At 39.0% G+C, this 25,048-nt stretch overlaps 1 protein-coding gene across 1 annotated transcript in view; it reads right to left on the reverse strand.

The window, feature by feature from the left end:
- Window positions 1-24,612, reverse strand: part of LOC131220450 (uncharacterized) — a 39,217-nt gene extending 14,605 nt beyond the window's left edge. Inside the window, exons 1-4 of the mRNA XM_058215358.1 lie at window positions 24,460-24,612; window positions 21,276-21,407; window positions 2,979-3,097; window positions 2,756-2,890 (exon numbers count right to left, since the gene is read on the reverse strand). Coding sequence (XP_058071341.1) covers window positions 2,756-2,890; window positions 2,979-3,097; window positions 21,276-21,297 — 276 coding nt within the window. The 5' untranslated portion in view covers window positions 21,298-21,407; window positions 24,460-24,612. The remainder of the gene's footprint in view (window positions 1-2,755; window positions 2,891-2,978; window positions 3,098-21,275; window positions 21,408-24,459) is intronic.
- Between the last annotated feature and the right edge of the window lie 436 nt (window positions 24,613-25,048).

Below are 25,048 nucleotides of genomic sequence, written 5' to 3' on the forward strand. Positions count from 1 at the left end.
ATTAAGTCCCCTTAATTTTAGAGGACTAAGCTATTATCCAAGCAAAAGCTAGTGATGAGATTACCATTGGTTGATCGTTCAAATCAATTATGTGAAGGTTGCCTTCATGGCAAATATTTTAGAAGAAGCTTTCCAATAGAGGGATTAAGAAGAGTTATGAAGTTGCTCTAACTCATCCATATAGACATATATTTGTTGATCACTTTTTCCTCACTTAGAAGAATAAATAATTTCTCATTTTTGTTGGTGATTTTAGTAAAAAAAATTATGTTTATTCCTTAAAAGAAAAGCCTAAGGTGTTTTGTACTTTTAAGAAGTTTAAGGCATTTGTTGAAAAAGAAAAGTTGATCATATATTAAGACCATGAGATTCAATAGAGGAAGTGAGTTCACATTAAAAGAAATTATAGCATATTGTGAAGAGCATGGGATTCGAAATCCTTCAACGGTTCCATACACATCTCAACAAAATGAGGTGGTCAAAAGAAAGAATGATACCATTCTTAACCTAGCTCGAAGCATGTTAAAGAGAAAAAAATGCTTAAATAATTTGTGGTGGAAGCATTAAATCATGTGGTTTATTTAATAAAGTGTTCCCCACAAAGAATGTATGGAACAAAACACCACAAGAAGCATGGAGTGGAAGAAAGTCAAGAATTTCACATTTCCTAGTTTTTTAAAACATCGCTTATACATGTGTCAAACTAAAAGAGCTCAAAGCTAGATGACAAGAGTACAAAGTACATCTTCCTTGGCTGTGATGCTCGTTCCAAAGGCTACAAATTGTATGACCCAAGTAATAGAAAAATTATTACAAGTAAAGATATTGACTTTGATGAGGAAGGTAAGTAAGATTTAAATGGAGTATATGAGGCAAAGAAGAATGCAAATGGAGAACTTGAAAAATATAAAGTAAGATTGTTGGCAAAAGGGTACAAACGACAAGCAGAAATTGACTACGATGAGAAAATAATCAAAATATATTCAAGGATTTCAAGGAATCGATGTTTCGAGAATTTAAAATGATGGATATCAGCCTCATGGCATACTTTCTTGGTATAGGAGTAAAGCAAATGGATGAAGGAATCTTTATCTCTCAAGAAGGCTATGTGATGGAAGTTCCTAAGAAATTTAATATGGATAATTCCAAGCTAGTAAGTATGCCCATGGAGTATGGTCTCAAGTTGTCAAAATATAATGATAAAGAAAATTTGGGTTCTATCTCTAAAAAAGTTGAGTTCTGCACTCTTCACAAGCCTAGTTAGAAGCCTTCAATACCTAACGTGCACAAGATCGGACATTCTTTATGGAGTTTGGCTAATTAGCCACTATATACAAGTCCCAAAGTCTTCCCACATTAAGTTGGTTAATGGTATTTTTCGATATATAAAAGGTACAATGAGTTATAGTTTACTTTATCCATTAGTTAAAATCTTTCAACTTGTAGGCTATTTGGACAGCAATTGGGGAGGAAACTTAAATGATAGAAAAAGCACCTCTGATTTTACATTTTACACATAGACATTGCCTTTACATCGTAATCAAAGAAACAATCGATTGTCACTATTTTCTCGCATGAAGCTGAATATGTAGCCACATCATTGGGAGTGAGCCATGTAATATGAAAAATGATATTCTCAAAGAAATTCAATTGCATTAAGAAGAGCCTATAAAAATCTACGTCGATAATAATCCATCAAATCCCTTAGCAAAGAATCTCGTATTTCATAAGATGAGCAAGCATATTGACACTCGCTACCACTTTATCAACGAGCACGTGAAGAAAAAGGAGATCGAGCACATTTTCCTTAAGTCACAAGATCAAATTACCGACATTTTCACGAAACACTTCAAAGTTGACATCTTCAATAAGTTAATAAATATGCTCAAAATAATTGATGCATGAAAATTATGTTTAAGAGTGAGTGTTGAAAAATAAACATAATTTTGCAAATGTATTAGTCTACAAGACTATTATTGTAAGAATTAATTATTGTGAAAATAACACAAGAAAAGTTTCAAGAATAAACTAGAAGGTTCATAAAGTTAAATTCATACTCTCATAATAATTGATGCAAGAAAATTATGTTTAATGTAGGTGTTGAGAAATAAACATAATTTTATAAATGTGTAAGTGTGTAAGACTACTATTCTCATAGAATTAATTATTTGTAAAAATAAGGCATAGATAAAAGTTTGAAGAGAGCACACTAAAAGGTTCATAAAGTGAAATTCATATAAAAATATACATGAGTAGTTGGATCAGGTAGAAAGTCATTAAATGATTATTATTATTATTATTATTATTTTAAAGTATATAGAAAAGTCCTTGAGTGCCTACATGTACTCTAAGGGCTTCATTGTAATGCGTCTAAGTAAAAAAATATTCAATAAAAGTGAGACTCTTCCGTGATTCAAGTCTCTCTTCCCCTTATCCCATTTGTTATTTGTATAAGAGTGAGAATTTTAAAGGTCTCTTTTTATACAACACTCATTATGACATAAATTTTCAATTGATTGTCAAGTAAGTCAAAATAAATTCTCATTTTCATCATGAGATTCGATTTGTTTACCAGCTTTAATCATGGACTCGAGAACAAGTTGTTTATGCATGAAATGTTGCAATCTTTTAGCATAAATTTCAATATTTAGGAATTCTAATGGGACCTTTTTATCGATATTGCTCATATTGGATAAGTAGAAGTGCACAATGTTAACAATGAGATTGAACAATGAACAAATATTCGAAGAAGAACCACCTCTGTTGTTTGATTATCCGTTGCACTTCCCGAGGGATCATCCCCATCATTTATTGGCTCCGTAGTTGGACTAATACATTGAGAATTGTCATCCGTAAAAAGTAACGTACCATACTTGCTTATATCTTCGTCCTACATATAAAAGCAAACTTAAATATTTCTTTTGTTAAGAAGAAAGTTACAGAGTGAAAATTAATTACTATGCTGCTACTATCTTTACCACGATTTCACGCTTCAGCCATATCTGAAAAATTATGGCAGTGATGGTAATTAAAAGAAACAGAGGCGAAGGAGTAAATAGTGTCTGAGCAATTGCGCCCGTCTTCGCGATTTGTCCAACTGTAGAATTGAATATTTATTAAAGAGGAAAAAATTTTAAAAAGAAAAAGAAAAAGAAAAAAAAAAAAAGAGGCAACAAGATGGAATGTCTGTATTTCACCTTTTAGACCCATTTGGGTAGTTAGTCATGAACCCAGCGACAGATTAAGAAGCAAATTATTGTAAATTAATGTATTATGGCAAAAATAACCATTTGGGACTTTCGTTCTAATTATAATTAGAAAACATTTTAAGCTTCTAAAATCTATTTGGATTTATAATCCATTCTTTTCATAATTATTTTTTTCCTTTCTAAAATCTATATGGATTTATAATCTAAAATCATTATAGAGAAGGCTTCCTCCCAAGGAACCTAATGGGCGATCGAAGTGACTTTTGAGGGTGGAGGAACCTAAGGTGCACAACGGTCACAGGTGAACCCAACAGGATGGACAGTTCATATCATTGATTTGAACTTTTCAAGTAGAATAAATATGGGCCATTAATCTCCTATCAATGTATTGGATGGTTAGAATCATTAGATCATAATGATTTTTAAGAGATGGATAATCAAGGCTGGACAACATATCAAGATCATCCAAACTAATGAGTGGGCTTCTGTAGTCTGATAAATATGGACCATCCACTTTCATAGACATTGATGAACTGATCAGAATTACTTGTAAGAAGGATGGGCGATCAAAGATGGGCCCCAAATGATGGGTGGTCCAGACAAATGACCGGACCTTCTCTGTTACATTCTATATGGCTGTCCACTTTTTCAGTGGCCTTTCATGTTAGTATCATACAATCAAAGCGGTCTTTTTACATTAATTCAATTAGAAGTCGGACAAATGATGGACAGATTATTTTCTACCATTGAGACAAATTAAGTTCTCTTAACTCTCAACTATATGAATTGTCCTATAACCAAGACCCAGTATTGGGTATCCATACCATTGGTTTTGTCGGTTGCATCAAGGATGGACAAGACTCGAAAATCTGCCCAGCTTGCCCTAACAGGCCACATCTTTGATTATATTGAGAAGACTTGGAAATATGGACATTCCGCCATGGCCTTCGGGATTAGAAGATCTCGGCTACATATATGCCTTACAATAAGCATGGATAATCTCACTACAATGACTCTTTTGAATAATTAGTAACTATTGTTGCTCAAATCCGGTTGATCCTGCCTCACCTTCTATGAGCTATTGGGTACCTGCATTTTAATGGAAAACAAGGAGATAATGGGGGCGCCGATTGTGGCTGAGGACCCTCCGAAGCCTAAGTTAGGTGTATGGACTCACAACAAGCGTAGTAGAATTGAGATAATTATGCATACCTGTTTTCTCATGGCAGGAGGTGTATTTATAAGCATTCATAGGCGGTCTACATATCCGACTGGATTCCCTTGATACATTGGAGGGGCTCAAATCAGAGTCGGAATCTAATTTTGAGAATATCTCCGATTTAGCCTCAATCGGCGTGATCCTTGGCCAGAACCTTGTCAAATCGATCTTATCTTTGTACGTCACAAGATTCTCTCAGATATTCCTATTCCGAGTTGGGGTCAGAATCCGATGCTGAGGTCGATATCTGAGGTCTTGCTTAGTATCTGAGGTCGAGGTTGGCCTCCGACCTTGAGGTCAGTGTATAAGGTTGAGGCTGGCAGGTTTTTTCAAGATTTATAGGTCTTCTGACAGGACTTATCCCAAGTGTTTTAGCTCGGACACTGACTCTCTCTACTCAGCTCATCTTCCTTAACCCTTAGGTTTTTCGGAGAGTTTACTTGGATACTCTAGTGGCCTCATGCCTCATTAAGTTAGCTCGATTTTGCCTATAACAGTAGCACCCCTACTTCTAAACCTAATGTTCATGAGCTCGGGAAGTAATTTTGAACTAATGTATGAGCGGGAAGTTCTTTTATTTTGCTAACTAAAGGAGGTCGGCTCGCCTTATGGATATCTCTCAATTTTATCGCCTAGTGGTTAATGCGGGAATTGGAAAGAGATGCCACATGTTGCTGTGATCGAGGAGGATATTATGACAGTGGCTCCGTAAAAGGGGGCGTGCATGGAGTGGTGAGCATCATTTCACCTTTGGGCGACTTATAAGCGTACACCTGTCACTGTTGCAATAATGCGGGCTAAGAGTGACCCCAAGCTACCACGTGGAGGAGATCATGCATCGAGGTGTCTTTTCACGTCTCGGCATTTATGCGGGCATTTTATGCTCTCCCTCTGGAATCCTTACAAATATGGGTTTTCCCCCATTCTTTCGCTCACTGGTTCTTGTGAAGTCCGAGCTGTGCCGACCTCTCCCTTTTCCTTCTTTTTCTTCTTCTGTTGGGTGACTTGTCCTATCACTTAGACTTTTTCTGGTACATTTTCTTACAGTGTTCTCCCTCCTTCCTCCATTTTCTTCCCATTTATTATCTTTTTTTTTTTGTTGTGATGTCATTGGAGGGCTTCAGGGGCATTTTTGTGTTAGGGGCCTTCCACAGGGAGTCCATCCATGATAGCATGGACTCCCAGCTAAATGCATCATTAAGCAAGCCATTTCCGGTGATGGCACCTAGGGAGGAGGGGGTTGCACCGCCCTAAATGGAGGTATCCTCCGTGTCTTCTCATGGACCATCTTCGAAGGTGGATCCCTTCGGATCGAGGATCCAGGAAGGGATTTGATTTTCATCTGATCGGAGTTTCACATTCTTGACTCGGTGGGGTTGTGGCTTCCCAAGGTAGGGGAACTCCCAGGTGACCCTCCCGAGAGGGAGGTGGCCATCTATTATGCTTTCTTTTCTTATGGCTTGCTGTTACCTTTCCACCATGTTGTGAGAGAGGTAGTACACTTCCTTAGGCTTTCCCCTGGTCAGCTCAACCCTAATATGTGGCAAGCCAATTTTAGGAGTTACATTTTGTGGAACCAGCTCAGGCACACTGAGCTTACCACAGATGAGCTCTTATACTTGTACAGGGCTAAGAGCAGTCCAGGTTCTCGGGGATGGTATTATTTTTCTTCATGGTTAAGTAAAGGTCAGGCCCTTATCTCCCAAAACCCCTCTTCGAATAAGGGTTGGAAGGACAAGTGGTTGTTCACTTCAGGAGAGTAGGAGGCCTTGTCGGCCGAGCTGGGTAAATTGCGTTCTAGGGTCCTCACCTAGTTCACCTTCCCAAGTCGGCGCTCTCTGAATTGTAGCTTCTTTTTGTTAGTTTCCTTCATTCTATTATCTTTTCTTTCTGACTCTGGTCATATGTTCTTATAGCTTTATCTCGGTGTCAGCCTGAGCTTACTCAGGGGCAACTCTGCCAAGTCAGGCTCACCCGAGAGAGTAGCTTGGACCAGAGGAATTGGAGGAGGCTGATCACTTTAACTCTCTTAGAGTAGGTCGGTAGGTACATTGGTTTTATGGTTTCAGAAGTTGCTTATTTCCTTCTATTTCATAGTGATAATTGTTCCTTCTTTCTCTCTTTTTTTAGAGATGACAGATCGCCCTCAGACGAAGAGGCTGAAGCTCCCTTCCATAGCTGAGCTAGAGTGGCTAAGAAGAGCCATTAAGAAGGATACCGCTTCATCCTCAGTCCGCTTGGTCGAGGCTGCGGATATCGGCATTGGTGGGTCAGGATCTACTCCTAAAGACCTTCCCCCAACCTAGCAACCGGGGTCTACGAAGGTGGAGTCTGGGTGCCCCAGGAGGCTGCCCTAGATGGTTCAGTTTGGGGCACTCCTCCTTCCAATTCAACCCTGAGGGAGGTTGTCGAACTTGAGTTGTCCCCGACCCATATGAAAGAGGAGAGGGCAACGGCCGCTGCAACTGCTAGGCTGGAGATTGTTACTAGGAGTAGCTCGGGTCACCAAGCTCCCGAGGAGGCTGTAAAGTGGGCAACTCCCACACCATTTCCTTGGCATATGGCCGTGTTGTCTCATTGGAATAACCACCATGTAAGCGAAGAGGAGATAAACTCCATGCTCACCCTGCAACCTGAACCCTTGATGGGCAGGGTGGTATTGATGTTGATCAAGGTAAAAACATTCGTCTCCTTTTTTTCTCATGTACATTTATCTTTCTGATTGACTAACTTTTTGTTGCTCCCTCTTTACAGGGCACCACCGGGGTTCTCGCCTCTCGCCATGCTTTCCTCGAGCTGAGGGGTCGCCTTAAAGAGGCAGCTCAGAAGCTCGAGACAGCTAGGGCCGAGATCCAGGTCCAGGTTGTGGATCTGGAAGCGGCTATAGCGACTTGTGACGAGGTTGAGGCCTTGGGGACACCTTGAGGATCGCCAAAGAGGACAGGGGCACCAGTGCTGCTTTGTTGATCGCAGAGCAGTGGGGAAAGGCAAAGCTGGAGGCCCGAGTGGTGGAAGTAGAGTCCCGCCTTTCTGAGGTGGAGGGTGGAGCAGTCGATGCAGAAGGTTGACTGACAGGGGTCGAGGCCACGATCCCTGCGAGGGAGGCAGCGGTTGCAGAGGTATTCAAGGCTTCCCAAGTGCATGCGGCTGAGCTAGAGGAAATCTTTAACAGAGTTATCCCAATTTAGAGTTGCACTACCTGGATGATGACGCCCTAGAAGACCCTTCTACAACCCCTGTCGAAGTTGGGAACCCCCCGAGGAATAGGCTCCACTTTTTTGTACATGTCCTATTCTTTTTATGTACACCCCACTTTTCTTGCGTTAATGAAAATACTTTATTTGCCCGATCTTATAGTACTATGTAATTGGTCTGTTTGATAGTTATGCATACTAGCCTTTTTACTCGATGTCGAGCATGTAGAATTGGAAAGTCAAGAAAGAGAACCTTCTTCCCCTTTAGCTAAGGGAGGTTCCTCATAGTAGGTCACGACAGTAGTAGATAAAATAGTAGAAGTGAAAGGGAGAACCTTTTTCCCTTTCACTGAGGGAGGTTTCTCATAGTCGAGCTCATAGGTCATGATAATAGTAGACAAAATAGTATAAATGAAAGGGAGAAGCTTTTTCCCTTTGACTAAGCGAGGTTTCTCATAGTCGAGCCTGAGTAACTTTTGCCGATGCTGTCGGTCAGGCACAGCCATAACGCTTGTGGGAATCTTTCAAGGGTAGTAAATCTTTAGATGCTTGGCGTTCCATGGATGAGGTAAGAGTTGTCCTTCCATATCTTTCAGTTGATAGGTCCTTGGACAGACCATACTAGCCACCTAGTAGGGTCCTTCCTAGTTTGGCCCTAGGTCTCCCGAGACGAGTTCTTTAGTATTTTGGAAAATTTCTCGAAGGACCAGGTCTCTTTTCTGGAACTTGCATATCTTGACTCTCCAATTATAATGCGGAGCAGCCCTGTGTTGATAAGCAGCGACCTTCACCTATGCTTTCTCTCTTAGTTCTTCAAAAAGATCGAGGCTTAGAGCTATCTGTTCATCATTATCACCTGAGTTAAGCAACTTGGTGCATGACAAAGGTACTTCGAACTCGACTGGGATGACTGCTTCTGCGTCGAACGCTATAGAGAGTAGGCTTTCCCCGATTTTTGTTCGGACTATCGTTTGGTATGCGTAGAAGACATGTGGAAGCTCGTCGGCCCAAGCCCTTTGGATTTTTTGAGCTTGGTTTTGAGGTAATTTTTTATGATTTTTATTGATGACTTTAACCTGTCCATTAACATAGGGGTGATGAAGTGTTGAGAAGGCATTGCGGATGCCGATCCTTTCAAATAGTCCTCGAAAGCAAGTATTGTCGAACTGCATGCTGTTGTCCATGACGATGGTGTGAGGGATGATATATCTGCATATGATGTTCTTTCAAATGAAGTAGGTGGTTTTTAGCTCAGTGATTTTGGCTAGGGGCTCAGCTTCAACCCATTTCGTAAAGTAGCCTACAATAATGATGACAAATTTGGTTTGTCCCTTACCCACAGGTAGGGGTCCTATGATATCAAACCCCCATTGCGCGAATGGCCACGTGTCATTCATCAAAGTCTACTGCTCAGGAGAATACCACAATATCGTAGTGAAACGCTCGCACTTGTCACATCTCCTTGTGTACTACTTCGTGTCCTTATGGATAATTGGCCAATAGTACCCTTGATGGATTACGTTATGAACCAGAGCTCTTTCGCCTGATCGATTGCCACAAACCCCTTCATAGATTTCCTTTAAAACATATTCAGCCTCGTTAGATTGGAGGCACCTTAGATATGGTAATGAAAAGCAGCTCTTGTAGAGTACGTCCAAAAATATGGTATACCGAGCTGATCTGTTTTTTAATTTCTGAGCTTCGAGCTTATTGGCTAGTAATTTGCCCAGTCGTAAGTAGCATGTGATCAGATATATCCAGCTCAGTGATTGGTTTATCAGGAGAGCCTCCTTTTGGTTGAGTTAACTGATATTGGGCTCATGTAGGAACGCGATCAGTACTATCTTGACAAGGTCGTTGTCAACTGCCATGGCTATTTTTGTTAGAGCATCTACCTTAGAAATTTTCACCCTAGGGACTAAGATGACTTCGCACTTATCAAACTCACTAATTAATTTTTTTTCTTTTTGTAAGTAGGCGATCATCCTTTCCCCTCTGGCTTGGTACTCCGTAGTGGCTTGATTGATGATGATCTGAGAATCGTTGTATACTTTGAGGGCTCGGACCCCTATTGCTTTGGCTAGCTTGAGCCCGACGAGGAGCACCTCGTATTCCACTTCATTGTTAGAGGCTGTGAACTTGAATCCCAGGGCGTGCTATATGGTGGTCTGGTCGAGTGCGACAAGGATCAGACTTGCCCTACTGCCTTTTGAGTTTGATGATCCAGCGATGTAGAGGGTTCATTCTTGCAACTTAGCTTTTAGTTTGTTCTCTGCCTTTGATAAAGGTATGGGGGTAGGTGAACTCGACGATGAAGTCAGCGATGACTTGTCCTTTGATTGCGGCTTGAGGTCGGTATATGACGTGGAACTCCCCGAGCTCGATTGCCCTCTTTGTCAGCCGCCCTAATCCTTCAGACTTTTGGAGCACCTGACGGAGTGGTCAATCAGTTGGAACAATGATGGTGTGAGACTGCAAATATGGTCGTAGTTGTTGTGATGATATGATCAAGGCCAAAGCCAACTTTTCTATGTCAGGGTATCATGTTTCGGCCTGGACCAAAGCTTTACTAACATAGTATATGAAGAGTTGTTTGTTCCCAATTTCTCGTATTAAGGCCAAGCAGAATGATGTGATCAAGACACCTAAATATAGCAATAGTATTTCCCCTAGTTCAGGTTTGGAGAGTAGCAGGGGTGTCCCCAAATACTCCTTGAACTATTGAAAAGCACGCTCGCAGTCGCTTATCCAAGTTAGCTTTATGTTTCCTTTTAGTTACTTAAAAAATGGTGGGCACCTGTCTGTAGCTCTGGAGATAAACTTGTTCAAAGCTATTATCCTATATGTGAGGCATTGAATTTCTTTCATAGTTCTCAAGGAGTTCATCTACAAAAGTGCTCAAATCTTGTCGAGGTTCACTTTTATTCCTCTCTAATTGACCAGGAAGCCGAGCAACTTTCCCGAGCTGACGCCAAAAGCACACTTGGTTGGGTTCAATTTCATTTGGTACCACCTGAAGATCGTGAATATCTATTCGAGGTCAGTCGCGTGATCTATTGCCTTGGTACTTTTGACCAGCATATCATTAACACAGACTTTTATCGTGTTACCAATCTATTTGGTGAACATTTTGTTGATGAGGCATTGGTAAGTCGCCCCAGCATTCTTCAACCCGAAAGGGCATGAATTTGTCGCAGTAGAGTCCTTCATCGATGATGAAGGCCTTCTTCTGCTTGTCATGTTAATGCAAGACAATTTGATTGTACCCTGAATATGCGTCCATGAAGCTAAGGAGTTCGTGCCTGGTAGTGTCATCAACCAGTTGGTCGATCTCGGGCATGCCTTATTAAGGTCGGTATAGTCAACGCATACTCGCCATTTCCCGTTAACCTTCTTTACTAATACGACATTTGCCAACCAGTCAAGATAGTAGATTTGCTCAATAAACATAGCCTCGAGGAGTTTATCGACCTCCTCACTAATGGCTGTATACCTTTCCAGATCAAATGCACTTCACTTTAGCCTTATTGGCTTGTGGTCGATGTCGATGTTCAATCTGTGGACCATCACCTTTGGATCTATGCTCGACATGTCTTAGTGAAACCAAGTGAAGACAACAGGGTATTGTCTCAATAGGTAGACGATCCTGGTCCATTGCTCTAGCTCTATCAATGAGACGAGCTACATTGTGTGGGTCGAGTCGCCCTCACATAGTGATATTGATACGAGGTCTTTCACTAGCTATCCTCTTTTAGTAGATTCTTCGTGTGGATTCAAGGAGGTGATGTGCATTGTCTGTTGTCACTATGTTTTTTCTCGGAGTGTTGTCGAATAGCATTGTTGACCCTCATGTTGAGCTCCCATGACTTACCAAACATCGTGCTTAGTTGGGAATTTCATTGCAAGATAGTATGTAGACACTACAACTCTCATGGTAGTAAGGGATGGTCCTCCCAAGATTACATCATAAATTGATGGGCAGTACCACGAGGAAGTCAATTGTAGGGGTCATCTGGTTAATATCTTCGCCAGTGGTTACAGGTAACAATATTTTAAGTACTTGTATTTGAAGCACACTTAGAGTTGTCAAATTTCGTAGACAAAATATTGGTTAGATCTCAAGTACACTTTAGTCTGCTACAACATCTCATGAAGATCGGCTCAACATCTCAAGACTTAAAGGCTTGGCATGGTTTCAAGATAAAGATCTTTGTATATGCCAACCATCAAGTTAAATGACCCTAGAAAGACTATAGGTTAGGTCCTTTTGAAAATTGTTTAAATTACAGTGTAAGTTCACTAAAGTTTAGCCAACCTAACTTCAAGTTCGGGCAGCCTAACTTACTTCGGCTAACCCAACTACAGATTCGGCTAAGTTTTCAGATTCAAAATTTGAAAAATCTATTACAAGTTTGGCCAACTTTAGGTTCAACCAGCCCAACTTGGGATTATGCTAGCCCAAAGGTGTCTCGGGTCAAGTTTCTAGTAATGAATTCTCAGATTTTCAAAGGAATTCGGCCAGCCAAACCTTGTATTCAGTAAGCCAAGCTTTAGATCGAGCTAGTTGAATTTTTTATTTATCTTATGCCACGTAATCCGATAGCCGTTGGAATAGAATTGTTGGAATCCGGCTTACCGTACTTATTTTTAGGCTAACCGATTTTTCAAATCTTTTAGTTATAAATAAAGACCTCTATAACGAAATTCATTGATAAATCTTCTGAAAGTTAGAGAGAAACTCATGTCCTCCCAAAGCTATATGTGTGGTAATTATTATTTCTATTTAGCTTATTCAATTCAATTTTCTCAATTTAGTGTTAAATGCAATTAGGGCATAATCTATACTCTACTTGAGAAATATAGAATTGAATCTGCAGTAGTTAGGATTCATTCTTTGAAATACATTAAATCCTCACTACATCTTCAAATCGACATTTGAAGATAAGTATTGTTGTTGTTATTGCTTTATTTGGATTTCTTTGAGATAGCTCAGAAATCTCATTGGGTTTTTTGTGTTACGCTCGTGAAAATCACAAAGGGGGTTTTATTGTGGTAAGCCCGTGAAAATTACAAGAACTGTAAAAGGTTGTTAAGGTGAACCTGTGAAAACCTTGAAATAGTGAAATCTAAAATTATGTAGCTAGTAATTTTGGGAGTGGAGTAGGTATGGGTTTAAGCACCGAACCACTATAACTCCTTATGCATTTGTGGTGATTATTTTAATTGATTCTGTCTCTTTTTGTTTTGAAAGTTTGATTTCAAGGATATCGTGAAATAAGGTTGTCCTGCCTAAAACAATAGGTGAAGGTTTTTCTACGAATTAATTAAATAAAGGTTTTAATACTTTGTGCGATTAAGATTATTATTTCCGCATTCTATTAGAGAAATTGGTATAGTCCTATTCACCCACTCTAGGACATCGATTGTTCATCTTTCAAGTGGTATTACTATGAGGTTTTTATTTTTGAGATTTACCTCCTAGAGCTAGATTTAGAGTTATAAGATGTCAAAATTTGAAAGTTTATACATTATCAGGCCATTTCCCTTTGATGGCTCAAATTATTCATATTGGAAAGCCAAGATGAGAATCTTTCTCAAATCCATTGATGAAAGTGTGTGGCAAGCCATTGTGACTCAATGGATCCCTCTTATGATGGAAGTATTAGCTGAGAATGGAACCAAGTCCATTAAAGAAACCGCTATAGTTTTTAGACGACTACTCAGAAGAGTGAACGTAGTGCTAATGCTAAAGCCTTAAATGCTATAACGTATGCTCTATCACCAGAAGAATTCAAACGAATCATTTCATGTGATACAACTAAACAAGCATGGGATATACTTGAAATGACACATGAAGGAACCAACATTGTGAAAAAGTCTAAAATCCAAACCCTCACAACTAAATTTGAGGAAATTCATATGGAAGAAAATGAGTCATTTATGGACTTCTATGCGAAATTAAATGATATAGTCAATTCTATGTGGGGTCCTAGAGATAGAATCCTTGAAAGTAATGTTTGTGCAAAAATATTGAGATCACTTCTTCATATATTTAAATTTTAAAGTTACTTCTATACAGGAATTGAGGGATAATGATACAATGAAGGTTGAGGAGTTAGTTGGATCTCTTCGAACTTACAAGTTGAATTTCAAATCTCCTAAGAACAAGTCCATTGCCCTCCAATCCTCTAAATCTAAATTAAATGATTTGATTGTAAATTTAGATATCGAGGAAAATGAGGATGATATGGCTATGCTGGAAAAGAAATTTTATAGAATTTTCAAAAGTAAGAAAAGAATTGATTTTCAAAAACTGTTTGACAAAATGAAAGGAAACTCAGGCTATTGGAAATCTAAATCTAAAGACACCCAATGCTTTAATTGTTCTGAACTTGGACATCTCGCTTCAAAATGTCCTAAAAAGGATAAATTGAGAAGAAAAGGCATGATTGCTACTTGGGATGAATCATCAGAATCTAAAATTAATTCAGAAACTGACGAATCAGACCAAAAAATTGTAAAAGATCTTAATGCCTTTATGACTATAGCCAAAATCACTTCTTCAGATGTTTGTGAAACATCTTATTATGAAACTCTTAGAAGTGAATCTGAAAATGAAAACGATCTTCAAGTAGCATATGATGCTCTGTACAAAGAAAGCTGTAAGATTGCAGCTAAATTGAAAATTCTAAAAGAAAAATGTGCTAAATTACAATTAGAACTTGAAAATACAGTTTTGGAAAAATCTCAATTTTCTGATTGTTTTGAAAAAGAAAAATTGGATTTAAGTCTGAAAATTTCTAAATTGCAAAATCTTAAATCTAAAAATGAGAAATTAAAAATTAAAGTTTCCTCACTTCAGAGTTCAGAGGATACTTGGAAATATACCCAAGGAGACTAGAAACTTGAAAATTTGTTAACCTCATCTCGCTGATGTGGTGGCAAATCTTGACTTGGTTATATTAAAGATAACATTCTAAAATCCAAGGATTCTTCTCCTACATTTGTAAAAGGAGAATCCTCGAACTCTAAAGAAGAAACTTTAAAAGATTTAAAATATAAAAGGAATAATTTCAAAAATACAAAACCCTCTTAAGAAGTCTCTAATGTAAAAACTTGTGCCAACAACCATAAATACCAAAGGAGAAATAATAGAAATCCCCCTCTTGCTGATAAAATTGTGGACTTTCTCAAAGAGCTGTTGAAATCCAACTCCGGTAAGAACGGAGTAAACTGAAATAGGAGAAATCCTAACTCCTAAGCATAGCGAAAGATAAGACACCCTCCTAAGCCTAAAACTATAATAAAATGGGTTCCAAAGGTTCAGTGTCTTGTTATTTACATGGCTTTCAAAGCAAGTAGCCATTTAAGATGGTACCTAGATAGTGGATGTTCCAGACATATGACTAGTGATAAAGTCATTCTATTTAACATTAACCAAATCGATGGTGGCTCAGCTTCATTCAGAGATGGTAGCTGCAAGATCATCTATGAAGGTAATGTACAACTTTCCGACTTACCTATCTTTAAAAATGTTTTATATGTTAAAGGTTTAAAATATAATCTTTTGAGCATATCTCAAGTCTATGATAACAATCATAGTGTAAAAATTTTGGATCACAGATGTGAGATAATAAATAATAAATGACATATGATATTAAATGGTCGCAGGACGTCTAAAAATTGCTATATCATTAAGGACTCTTGCTCAATAAATCATTCCTGTTACATGGTCCAAACAGACAAGACTAAATTATGGCATATAAATTGAGTAAAAGATATCACTTGCGTGACTTACCCAAATTAAAAAGGATAGACAACAAAGTATGCGGTGCCTATCAAATAGGCAAGAAAATTAAAAGTAGTCACAAAAAAGTAAACTCCTTAGCCACTACAAGACCTCTTGAATTACTCCACATGGATTTAGTTGGACCAACTAAAATAGAGAGTAGAGGCAGAAAGAAATATTTTATAGTCGTGGTTGATGATTACAGTAGATATTATTGGGTAGCCTTTTTAAGAGAAAAGTCGAATGCCCTTGGCAAAGTCAAAAAGCTTATAAAATGCATCCAAACTGAAAAGGATTTGTCTGTGATTAGAATAAGAAGTGATTATGGAACTGAATTCAAGAATAACAATTTTAAAAAATATTGTAATAACCATGGAATATTACATGAATTTTCTACTCCAAAAATACCTTAGCAAAATGGAGTTGCTAAAAGAAAATTCGAGTTCTACAAGAAATGGCTAGTGTAATGCTAAATAGCATGAAATTGCCTAAATACTTATGGGCTAAAACTATAAATACTGCTTGCTATATAATTAATCATGTTTACATAAGAGCAGCTAAAAATAAAATAGATTATGAATTATGATTTGACAAAAAGCTCACTATTAAATATTTATGTACTTTTGAAAGAAAATGCTTTATTTTACTTAATCGAGTAAATTTGAAAATTTTCGAAGCAAAAAATGATGAGGGAATTTTCAAGGGATATGCTTTAAACAGTCAAACATATCATGTTCTAAATAAAAGAACTAGGATGATTCAAGAATCAATGAATGTTGTAATTGATGATCAACCAATCAATCCTAGTCGTCACCAATATGATGATGACGACGACGATACTATTATGATTAATCAAAGTAAACCATCGTCCAAATTAGATTCTATTGAATTAAGGTGGGTAAAAGACTATCCAGCTAATCAAATACTTGGTAACCCTCTTTCTGGTGTTCAAACCAAAAGATAATTGGAAAATGCCTGCTTTACTTTCCAAATAGAATTGGTCAACATAAATGAAGCACTAGCTGATGAAAGTTGGATTTTGACTAAGCGAGAGCCTGAAAACCATTGATCCTAAGATGCCCACTCCATTATCATTTAAGTTTGAATAATTTGTAATAATTTAAGTTTCTAGCTTGAAATATTTTCTTGATATTTTTAGACGTTTCACCATGTTTACTTGATATTGCTTAGATATTTAATTCTCTTTGATATGCTTAATTAAAACTACCCATTTGTAACTACTTCCTTTGTTTAAATCTTCCTTTATCAACTTGTGACAAAAATGGAGAGAAGTGTGCATACATGTGCTTAAATACGATAATATCTAATTGTTGAAAATTGAATTTTTATTTTTATTTTTTATTTTTATATTTTGCATGGATATATCTTGTGTATATATGCATGGATATATCTTGTGTGTATATTTGGAAAACATCTTGAGTATATTTCTTAGGGGGAGCAATAGGTGGCTGGTGGTGATCAGATGATTTTTTAACTGAAGCTTCAAATTGATGGTTGAGTTCATGAGATGTGTATGTTTAATGTATGTGTATGGTATGATGTGATGTGTATGTATGTATATGTATTTTTTCATGAACTTGACAAAGGGGGAGATTATAAGTGCTTGTATTTAAAGCACACTTGGAGTTATCAAATTTCATAAAAAAAAATACTGGTTAGATCTCAAGTACACTTCAGTCCTCTACGGCATCTCTTGAAAATCGGCTCAAAATTGACTTAACATCTCAAGACTTAAAGACTTTGCATGGTTTCAAGATAAACATCTTTGTATATGTCAACCATCAGGTTAAATGACCCTAGAAAGACTTTAGGTTAGGTCCTTTTGAAAAATAGTTAAAATGTTTAAATTACTGTGTAAGTTCACTGAAGTTCGGCCAGCCCAACATACTTCAGTTAACCCAACTACAGATTCGGCTAAATTTTCATATTTAAAATTCAAAAAATTTGTTGCAAGTTCGACCAGCCCATAGGTGTCTCATGTCAACTTTCCAACAATGAATTCTAGAATTTTGAAAGGAATTCGTTTAGCCGAACCCTACATTCGGCCAGCCGAATTTTTGCTCAAGCCAGCCTAATTTTTTATTTATCTTATCCTACGTAATCTAATAGCTATTGGAACAGAATTGTTGGAATCCAACCAGCCGAACTTATTTCTAGGCTAACCGAATTTCCAAATCTTTTGGCTATAAATAGGGAACTTCTCTCATTTTTTCTATAATGAAATTCAATGATAAATGTTCTGCAAGTTAGAGAGAAACTCAGGTCCTCCCAAAGTTATCTGTGTGGTAATTATTATTTTTATTTAGCTTATTCAATTCCCTTTCTCAAGTTAGTGTTAAAAGCAATAACAAAATAATTTATACTCCACTTGAGAAATAGAGAATTGAATTTGCAACATTTAGGGTTTATTCTTTAAAATACATTAGATCCCTATCTTCTTTCTGGTTGAGCATATACTGCTTCATCGACACTAAAAAAGAAGAAGATCGTTGCTCGAAGCCTCGACTATATCTTCAAATCAATATTTGAAGATAAGTATTGTTGTTGTTGTTATTGCTTTATGTGAGTTTTTTTGAGATAGCTTGGAAATCTCATTGAGTTTTATTGTAGTACGCCCATGAAAATCACAAAGGGGGTTTTATTGTGGTAAGCTCGTGAAAATCACAAGAATTGTAAAAGGGTGATAATTTTAGGAGTGGAGTAGGCGTGGGTTTAAGAACCAAGCCACTATAATTCCTTGTGCATTTGTAGTGATTATTTTATTTGATTATGTCTTTTTCTTTTTTTAAAGTTTGATTTCAAGGATGTTGTGAAATAAGATTGTCCTGCCTAAAATAATAGGTGAAGGTTGTCCTACGAATTAATCAAAATCAAGGTTTCAATACTTTGTACGATTGAGATTATTATTTCCGCATTTTTATTGGAGAAATTGGTATAGTCTTATTCACCCCCCTCAAGGACATCAATAGCATAACTTTCAAGTATACTTCCTTTAGAGGTAATCTTCTCTCATGCAAATTCGAGTATGGGAGTCTGGACAGGTCATAATCTGGACCTCCCAACTCCCATCATGTTGAAAATGATGGTGAACAGAATATTGGCCGAGTTGTCGATGTCGACTAGTATCCGATGCACCTTATGGTTAGCCATAGTCATTATCACTACCAAGGGGATGTCGTATGGGTGGTGGAGTCATTAAGCATCCTCCTCTGTAATAGTTAAGTTACATGAGCTCAACCTTTGTTCTTTTGTAATCCTGCCAATAAGGTAGACGTGATGCTCATTGTCTCTATTGCTCGCACTTCGAGTGTGTGCTTGGCATGCCCTGTTCGAGTTTCTACCACCGGCTGGTCCCCCGAATATGGTGTATATCTCACTTGTGGCTTCATTGTTGTTCTACTCATCACATTTCACTTCTTACCTGGCTGGTCGGTTGTCCCTTCCTTAATCAATGAACTCTCACAGGTGCCCCTTCCGGATGAGGGACTCAATTTCTTCTTAAAGGTCAAAACATTTCGTCATATTGTGACCATGATCTCGATGAAAATGACAATATTTATGCTTGTCTCTTTTCTTAATGTCGGCCTTCATCTTGTTGGGCCATTTCAAAATCCTTTTATCATATACTTCCATCCGTACTTGTTCAGGAGTAGTGTTCAGGGGAGTATATGAGTGGAATCGGCTCTCTGGTCATCAGTTTATGTGTTAGCTTCTGCTCTGATCGTCCTCCTTCTTCTTACTATTAGCGGTAGATGGCCCCTTCCACTTTTCGTTTCATGTCCCTAGACGAGCCATTTCTGCTTCGAGTAGCTCTCTGGGAGCTGAAGAGCTCTTCCGCATTTGAGTATTTTTAGGCTCGGTTAAGTAGGTTGACTGGAGTAGTCGTGGTGGTTCTTACCAATTGAGAAGAGAAACTTTCCCTGCTTAAGGCCAGCTATCATAGCGGCAAGAGCTATCTGGTCGGAGTAACCATTAACTTGGACTGCTTCTATGTAGAAGCGCATGATGCAGTCTCTCAATAACTCATCCTCCCTCTGAGTAATTGTGAGAAGATGAGTTGATGGCTTTCTTCTATCTTTCACACCGATGAACTGTGTGATGAAGACCTTGCTAAGTTGAGTGAAGGAGCCAACAGACTTTGGGTTCTAGTGTCTGTACCATTTTCATGTGGCTCCTAGCAAGGATAGGAAAAATGCTCTGCACATCACAGGCCTAGAGGCACCGTGAAGTTCCATCCAAGCTGTAAAAGATTCCAGGTACTCAACCGGGTCCCCGAATCCTGAGTAGGGGGTGATCTGAGGCATCCGGAACCTATACAACAACTGGGATCTCATGATGTCATCCGTGAACGAGGGCTTGACTTCCTCAAGCATGGCGTCGATGAAAGTTGGGGCTTTTGCTTGGCACGCTTGCTAGATGTCGTCGTGTTAGTATCAGATTTCCTTCAGCTCTCTCTCCCATGGGACCTCGTTTTCTATGACAACCTTAGGAGCCTTTACATGCCTTCTTTTTTCTTAGTGTGCCACAGGTTAGACTCGACGAGCTTGATTATTCCCATTGTTTGCATAGTGACCTACTTACATTGCGTTGGTTGATCCTTTACTGCATACAAGTTGTGATGTACTTGCAAAGGTCGAGATTGCTTAGTTGTTGCCCCCACTTCCATGGCTTGGTTAGGGAATGGTTGACGTCTTTCCAATATCCACATTATCTGATCCACATTACTGCCTAAGGCTTCGACTTGGTTTTCTAGAGAGACGCGCTGATCTCCCCTATTCCCAGATCTTTGTACGACTACAGTGGGAGGGAGGTCGGCCTAGTGTTGTGATTGCGGTGCCTGAGAATTCTCAGGCTATTTTTTCGGCACAGGATCAGCTCAGTCATGGCAGCCAAGGCCTTTTGTTTTCCTTTAGCTATCATAAGATAAAGGGGGAAGCGGGCAAGTAGCTTTGATGTAGAGGAAACTTGTGGATGGCTTTACTGCCATTCCCATAGATGCCGCTAAACTATTGTTGCTCAAATCTGGTTGATCTTGCCTCACCTCCTGTTTGCCGCTAGGTACTTACAATTCAATGAAAAACAAGGAGACACTGGGGGTGTTGGTTGTGGCCAAGGACCCTATGATGCCTAAGTCAGGTGTATGAACTAACATCAGGCGTAGTAGAATCGAGATAGTTGTGCATACCTTCTTCTTATGGCAGGGGGTGTATTTATAGGTGTTCATAAGTAGTCTGCATATCCCAGTGGATTTGTTAGATACATTGGAGGGGCCCGAATTGGAGTTGGAATCTAATTTTGAGAATATCTCTTATTTAGGCTCGATCGCCATGATCCTCGGCCATGACCTCGTTTGACTGATCTTATCCTTGTATGTCGCAAAATTCTCTCAGATATTCCTATTTCAAAGGTTGAGGTTGTTATCCGTGGTCGAGGTCAATATTTGAGGTTTAGGTCGGTATCCGGGGTCGAGGTTAGCCTCCGACCTTGAGGTAGGCCTATAAGGTCGAGATCGGCAGGTCTGCTGCCGAGATCTGTAGTTCTGCTGACAAGCCTTATCCCAAGTGTTTTGGCTCGGACACTGACTCTCTCTGCTTGGCTCATCTTCCTTAACCCTTATGTTTTTTTAGAGAGTTTACTTGGATACTCTAGTGGCCTCATGACTCATTAGGTTAGCTCGATTTTACCCATACAAGTAACCAAAGAAGTAAACAACTTAAAATTGATTTGAACTCAAATCTTAAATAGTATATCCAAACATTCCTTAATTTATTTAGAACTAAATTAATTATTGGTACCTTTGACAGTGTGTGATTGATTGTAAATATAAATGTTCAAATTTTAACCTTTATCCAAACGGGGCAACATGGCTCCTCCGTATCGTCTTCCCTCAGCTCCTATACTTCCCAAAGTCAGAAACCTCCAACCTCAACTTGGTAACCAATATTTTTCCACGGCTTTGCTTCAAAAGAGCTTGCCTAAAAAATGGCAAAAAACTGTAAAATTAGTAAAAACATAAAAATGCAAAAGACGTCACAGTTTACACATCCACCATTTATTTTCTCCCTCTACTAATACCACATTACAAACTTGCACTGTTCTACGACAGTACTAGGAAACGGTGTATTCATCTAAAATGGTAAGTGTAGATGTCAACTACTAAATCAGAAAACCTTCCCAACAATTGAAGAATTAGGACAAGTAGAAAAAAGAAATACTGAGGCGGAGTTTTGTAGATACCTAAAAAAAAAAAAAAAAAAGAGTTAAATCTCATTTTAGTTAACAATAATTATGTATTAAAGATCTTGATCTCATATCTACATGTTAAATCATTACGTTGATCTCTAACACATAATTACTCCTTACTAAAATGAGATGAACTCATCTTGCAAGCTGAGTCTTGCCAGTAAAATGACTAAAATCCCTCTTCTTGTACTTCTTTCAAAGAAATGCTGTAGTCTTGCCACTGTGGGTGCATGTGGTGTTTGTGTTTGACATGCAACTGGTGCATAGGAACTACAAAAAATGAGTTATTCCAACTATCAAGTGTGTCAAGCAAACCCAAAACCGTTCAAATTTATGTGTGCCCTACATGTTGATTAAACCGGCGTGATTACTGGTTTACATTAGGTCATGGTAAGATGCACCTGTTTTGAACAGGTTCGATGTCATATGGAAGTTATTCCGGCTCTACTGTAACATCTCCCCAAATCTAGAAGAGTGAAAAGTTGCTTTTAAATGTGGTAGAGCTTACATTTACTGAGACTTTTACCTCATTTCTAGAGCGTAAAAGCCGGAATGCATGATTCCTCAACGTATCATACCCTCTGGTCTCTGCTGTACACTGCCCCAGTTCAAAGCGAAACGATTACACAAACAGCCGCACCATGATACACGCCTAGCACGAAAATCACACCTATCCACTAATTGGATAGGCTGCACCAGTACATTTAGCCATATAATATGCTTCCATTTGATCAGAAAAAGGGACTGATGATCAATAAATTATAACTATAAGAACAAGGCATCAAAACCCATTGCAACGACGGTAGCCATAGCTGCCATCATGTGGAGGCAGCCATAGCCACCAATCAGATGAAAAACAAAAATGGCAAGCGAAAGAGGAGAACACGGTCACCCCGGCCAACCATTGCCCATGGGGAAACGGATTGGCTACTCCCCCTGCCACTAGCCACTGTGGGCCCCACCATGATGTATTTGTTTCATCCATGCCGTCAATCTATTTTTCTAGATAATTTTATGGTATGAGACAAAAAATAAGGTATATCCCAATATCAAGTGGACCACATTACAAACAACATTGTTGAATGAACGTCGACCATTAAAAACTTTTTGGGGGCCATAAAAGCTTTAGATCAAGATGATATTTATTTTTTCGCTTCAGCTGGGTCTGTATGACCTAATCAATGGATTGGATGTCAAATAAACAGTACAGTGGGCCTTGGGAGGATTTAAATGGTGGATATCCAATCACTAATGTTTTCCTGTGGTGTGGTCCACATGAGATTTATATCCCTCTCATTTTTTAGATAAAGCCCTGAAATGATCTGTAAAAATGGATGAACAGAATGGATGAAACACATACAACATGGTGGGGCCCACATAGGCAGGAGGCGGATTGGCTACTCCCCCTGCCACAGTCCGGTGGCTGGTGGTCGGTGCTATGTGGGCCCCACCATGATGTATGTATTTCATCCATTCCGTTCATCCATTTTTACAGATCATTTCAGGGTTTTATCTAAAAAATGAGAGGGATATAAATCTCATGTGGACCACACCACAAGAAAACAATAGTGATTGGATATCCACCATTTAAGTCCTCCCAAGGGCCAATGTACTGTTTATTTGACATCCAATCTATTGATTAGGTCAAACAGACCCAGATGAAAGGAAAAAATAAATATCATCTTGATCTAAAGCTTTTATGGCCCCCAAAAAGTTTTTAATGGTCAACGTTCATTCAACAAGGTTTCCTATGATGTGGTCCACTTGATATTTGGATATAACTTGTTTTTGGTCTCATATATAAAATTATCTAGAAAAATAGATTGACAGCATGGATGAAACAAATAGATCATGGTGGGGCCCACAGAACACCGACCACCAGCCATTGGCTGATGGCAGGGGGAGTAGCCAATCCGTTTCCCTCGTCTTGGCACGACACGTACCCACACTAGCTATATCTCTGATGTGTGGTACATCGGCCAACAGCTTTCCGCGAAACAGAATTCTCATCGGACGGCGGAGGACGCGGATTTCCTGGGAAAAACTTTGGCAGGATGCAAGGTGAGGTCCACCGTGATGTTTACGAGAAATCCAACCCGTCCATCCGTTTTTCGTGCTCATTTTAGAAAGCGGGACAAAAAATGAGGACGATCCTAAAGTCAAGTAGGCCATACGAGATGAAACAATGGGGAAAAGAATGCCTACCGTTGAAACCTTACTAGGCTCCACCTTGATGCTTATATTCCATCCAAATCGTTTATAAGGTAATTTTTCATTGGAATGAAGTGAAAACAACAAAAAATTAGACCGATACAAAACTTTTGTCGCCATATAAATGTTTCAACGGTGGTCACTAAATCCCACAGTTTCTTCTCGTGTGGCCCATTTGAGGTTTTTACACGCCTTATTTTTGTGCGTATGTCCTAAAATGATCTCTAAAAACGGATGGATGGAGTGGATTTCTTACAAACATCGCAATGGGCCCCACCTACATTCCTCGCACAGGAACTTCATGCATGCGAAAGCTTTCGCAGGAAATCCGCGTCCGAGGGCGGATTACCTGCAGTTTATGAAGCTGCTCAACGTGCGAATTCCCTGAACAAAACAAACTGCCTTTTCCGCGAGTATTCCAAATGATTTCCGAACCCCGATGTAGAAACTCCGCGATTCAGTTCTCTCCCACCACAGTTGCTCCCGCAGATCGAAAACCAGACATCGATAGAATAGAAAAAAAAAAAAAAAAAAAGCAAAAAGAAAAGCTCGTGTAAACGGGACGAACATTACCTCTGTTTCTCAGAGGAATTCCGTTAGAAAAGATCGGAATATGCTTGCCATTCGAGACCTGAAGTAACAAACGATCGATGGAGTGGATGAGGCACACAGATCACCGTTGGCAACACAAAGTTTGGGCGTTGCACCCGGTGCCAATAACTGGTGTTGCGCAGTCAACACGCGGTCGACTTGCTCTTTTTCCACGATAAACTCACAAATATATAATAGGAAATTTGACTGTACACACCTCAAAATTTGATTAAATTATCTCGGGAGGTAGGACTGAATAAGAAGTTACCTTCTTTTTCAACACCCGAGAAAGTGACAGATTGCCTACTCCCCTGCCACTAGCCAATGGCTGGTGCTCTGTGGTCTGTGGGCCCCACCATCATGTATGTGTTTCATCCGTGTCGCCCATCCTTCTTACCATGTCATTTTAGGGCTAGGACCCAAATATCAGCTCGTTCCAGTACTCGTGTGGCCCACATAATAAAAATTAATGGTGACTGTTGAAACTTTCCAGGCTCACTGTGAAATTTGTTAGAAGCGTACACTACCCATATCAGGACTTTTTGGGCCCACGGCAAGCTGACTGACAAGG

Source organism: Magnolia sinica, chromosome 12 (assembly GCF_029962835.1).
Source record: "Magnolia sinica isolate HGM2019 chromosome 12, MsV1, whole genome shotgun sequence".
NCBI classification, from domain to species: Eukaryota; Viridiplantae; Streptophyta; class Magnoliopsida; order Magnoliales; family Magnoliaceae; genus Magnolia; species Magnolia sinica.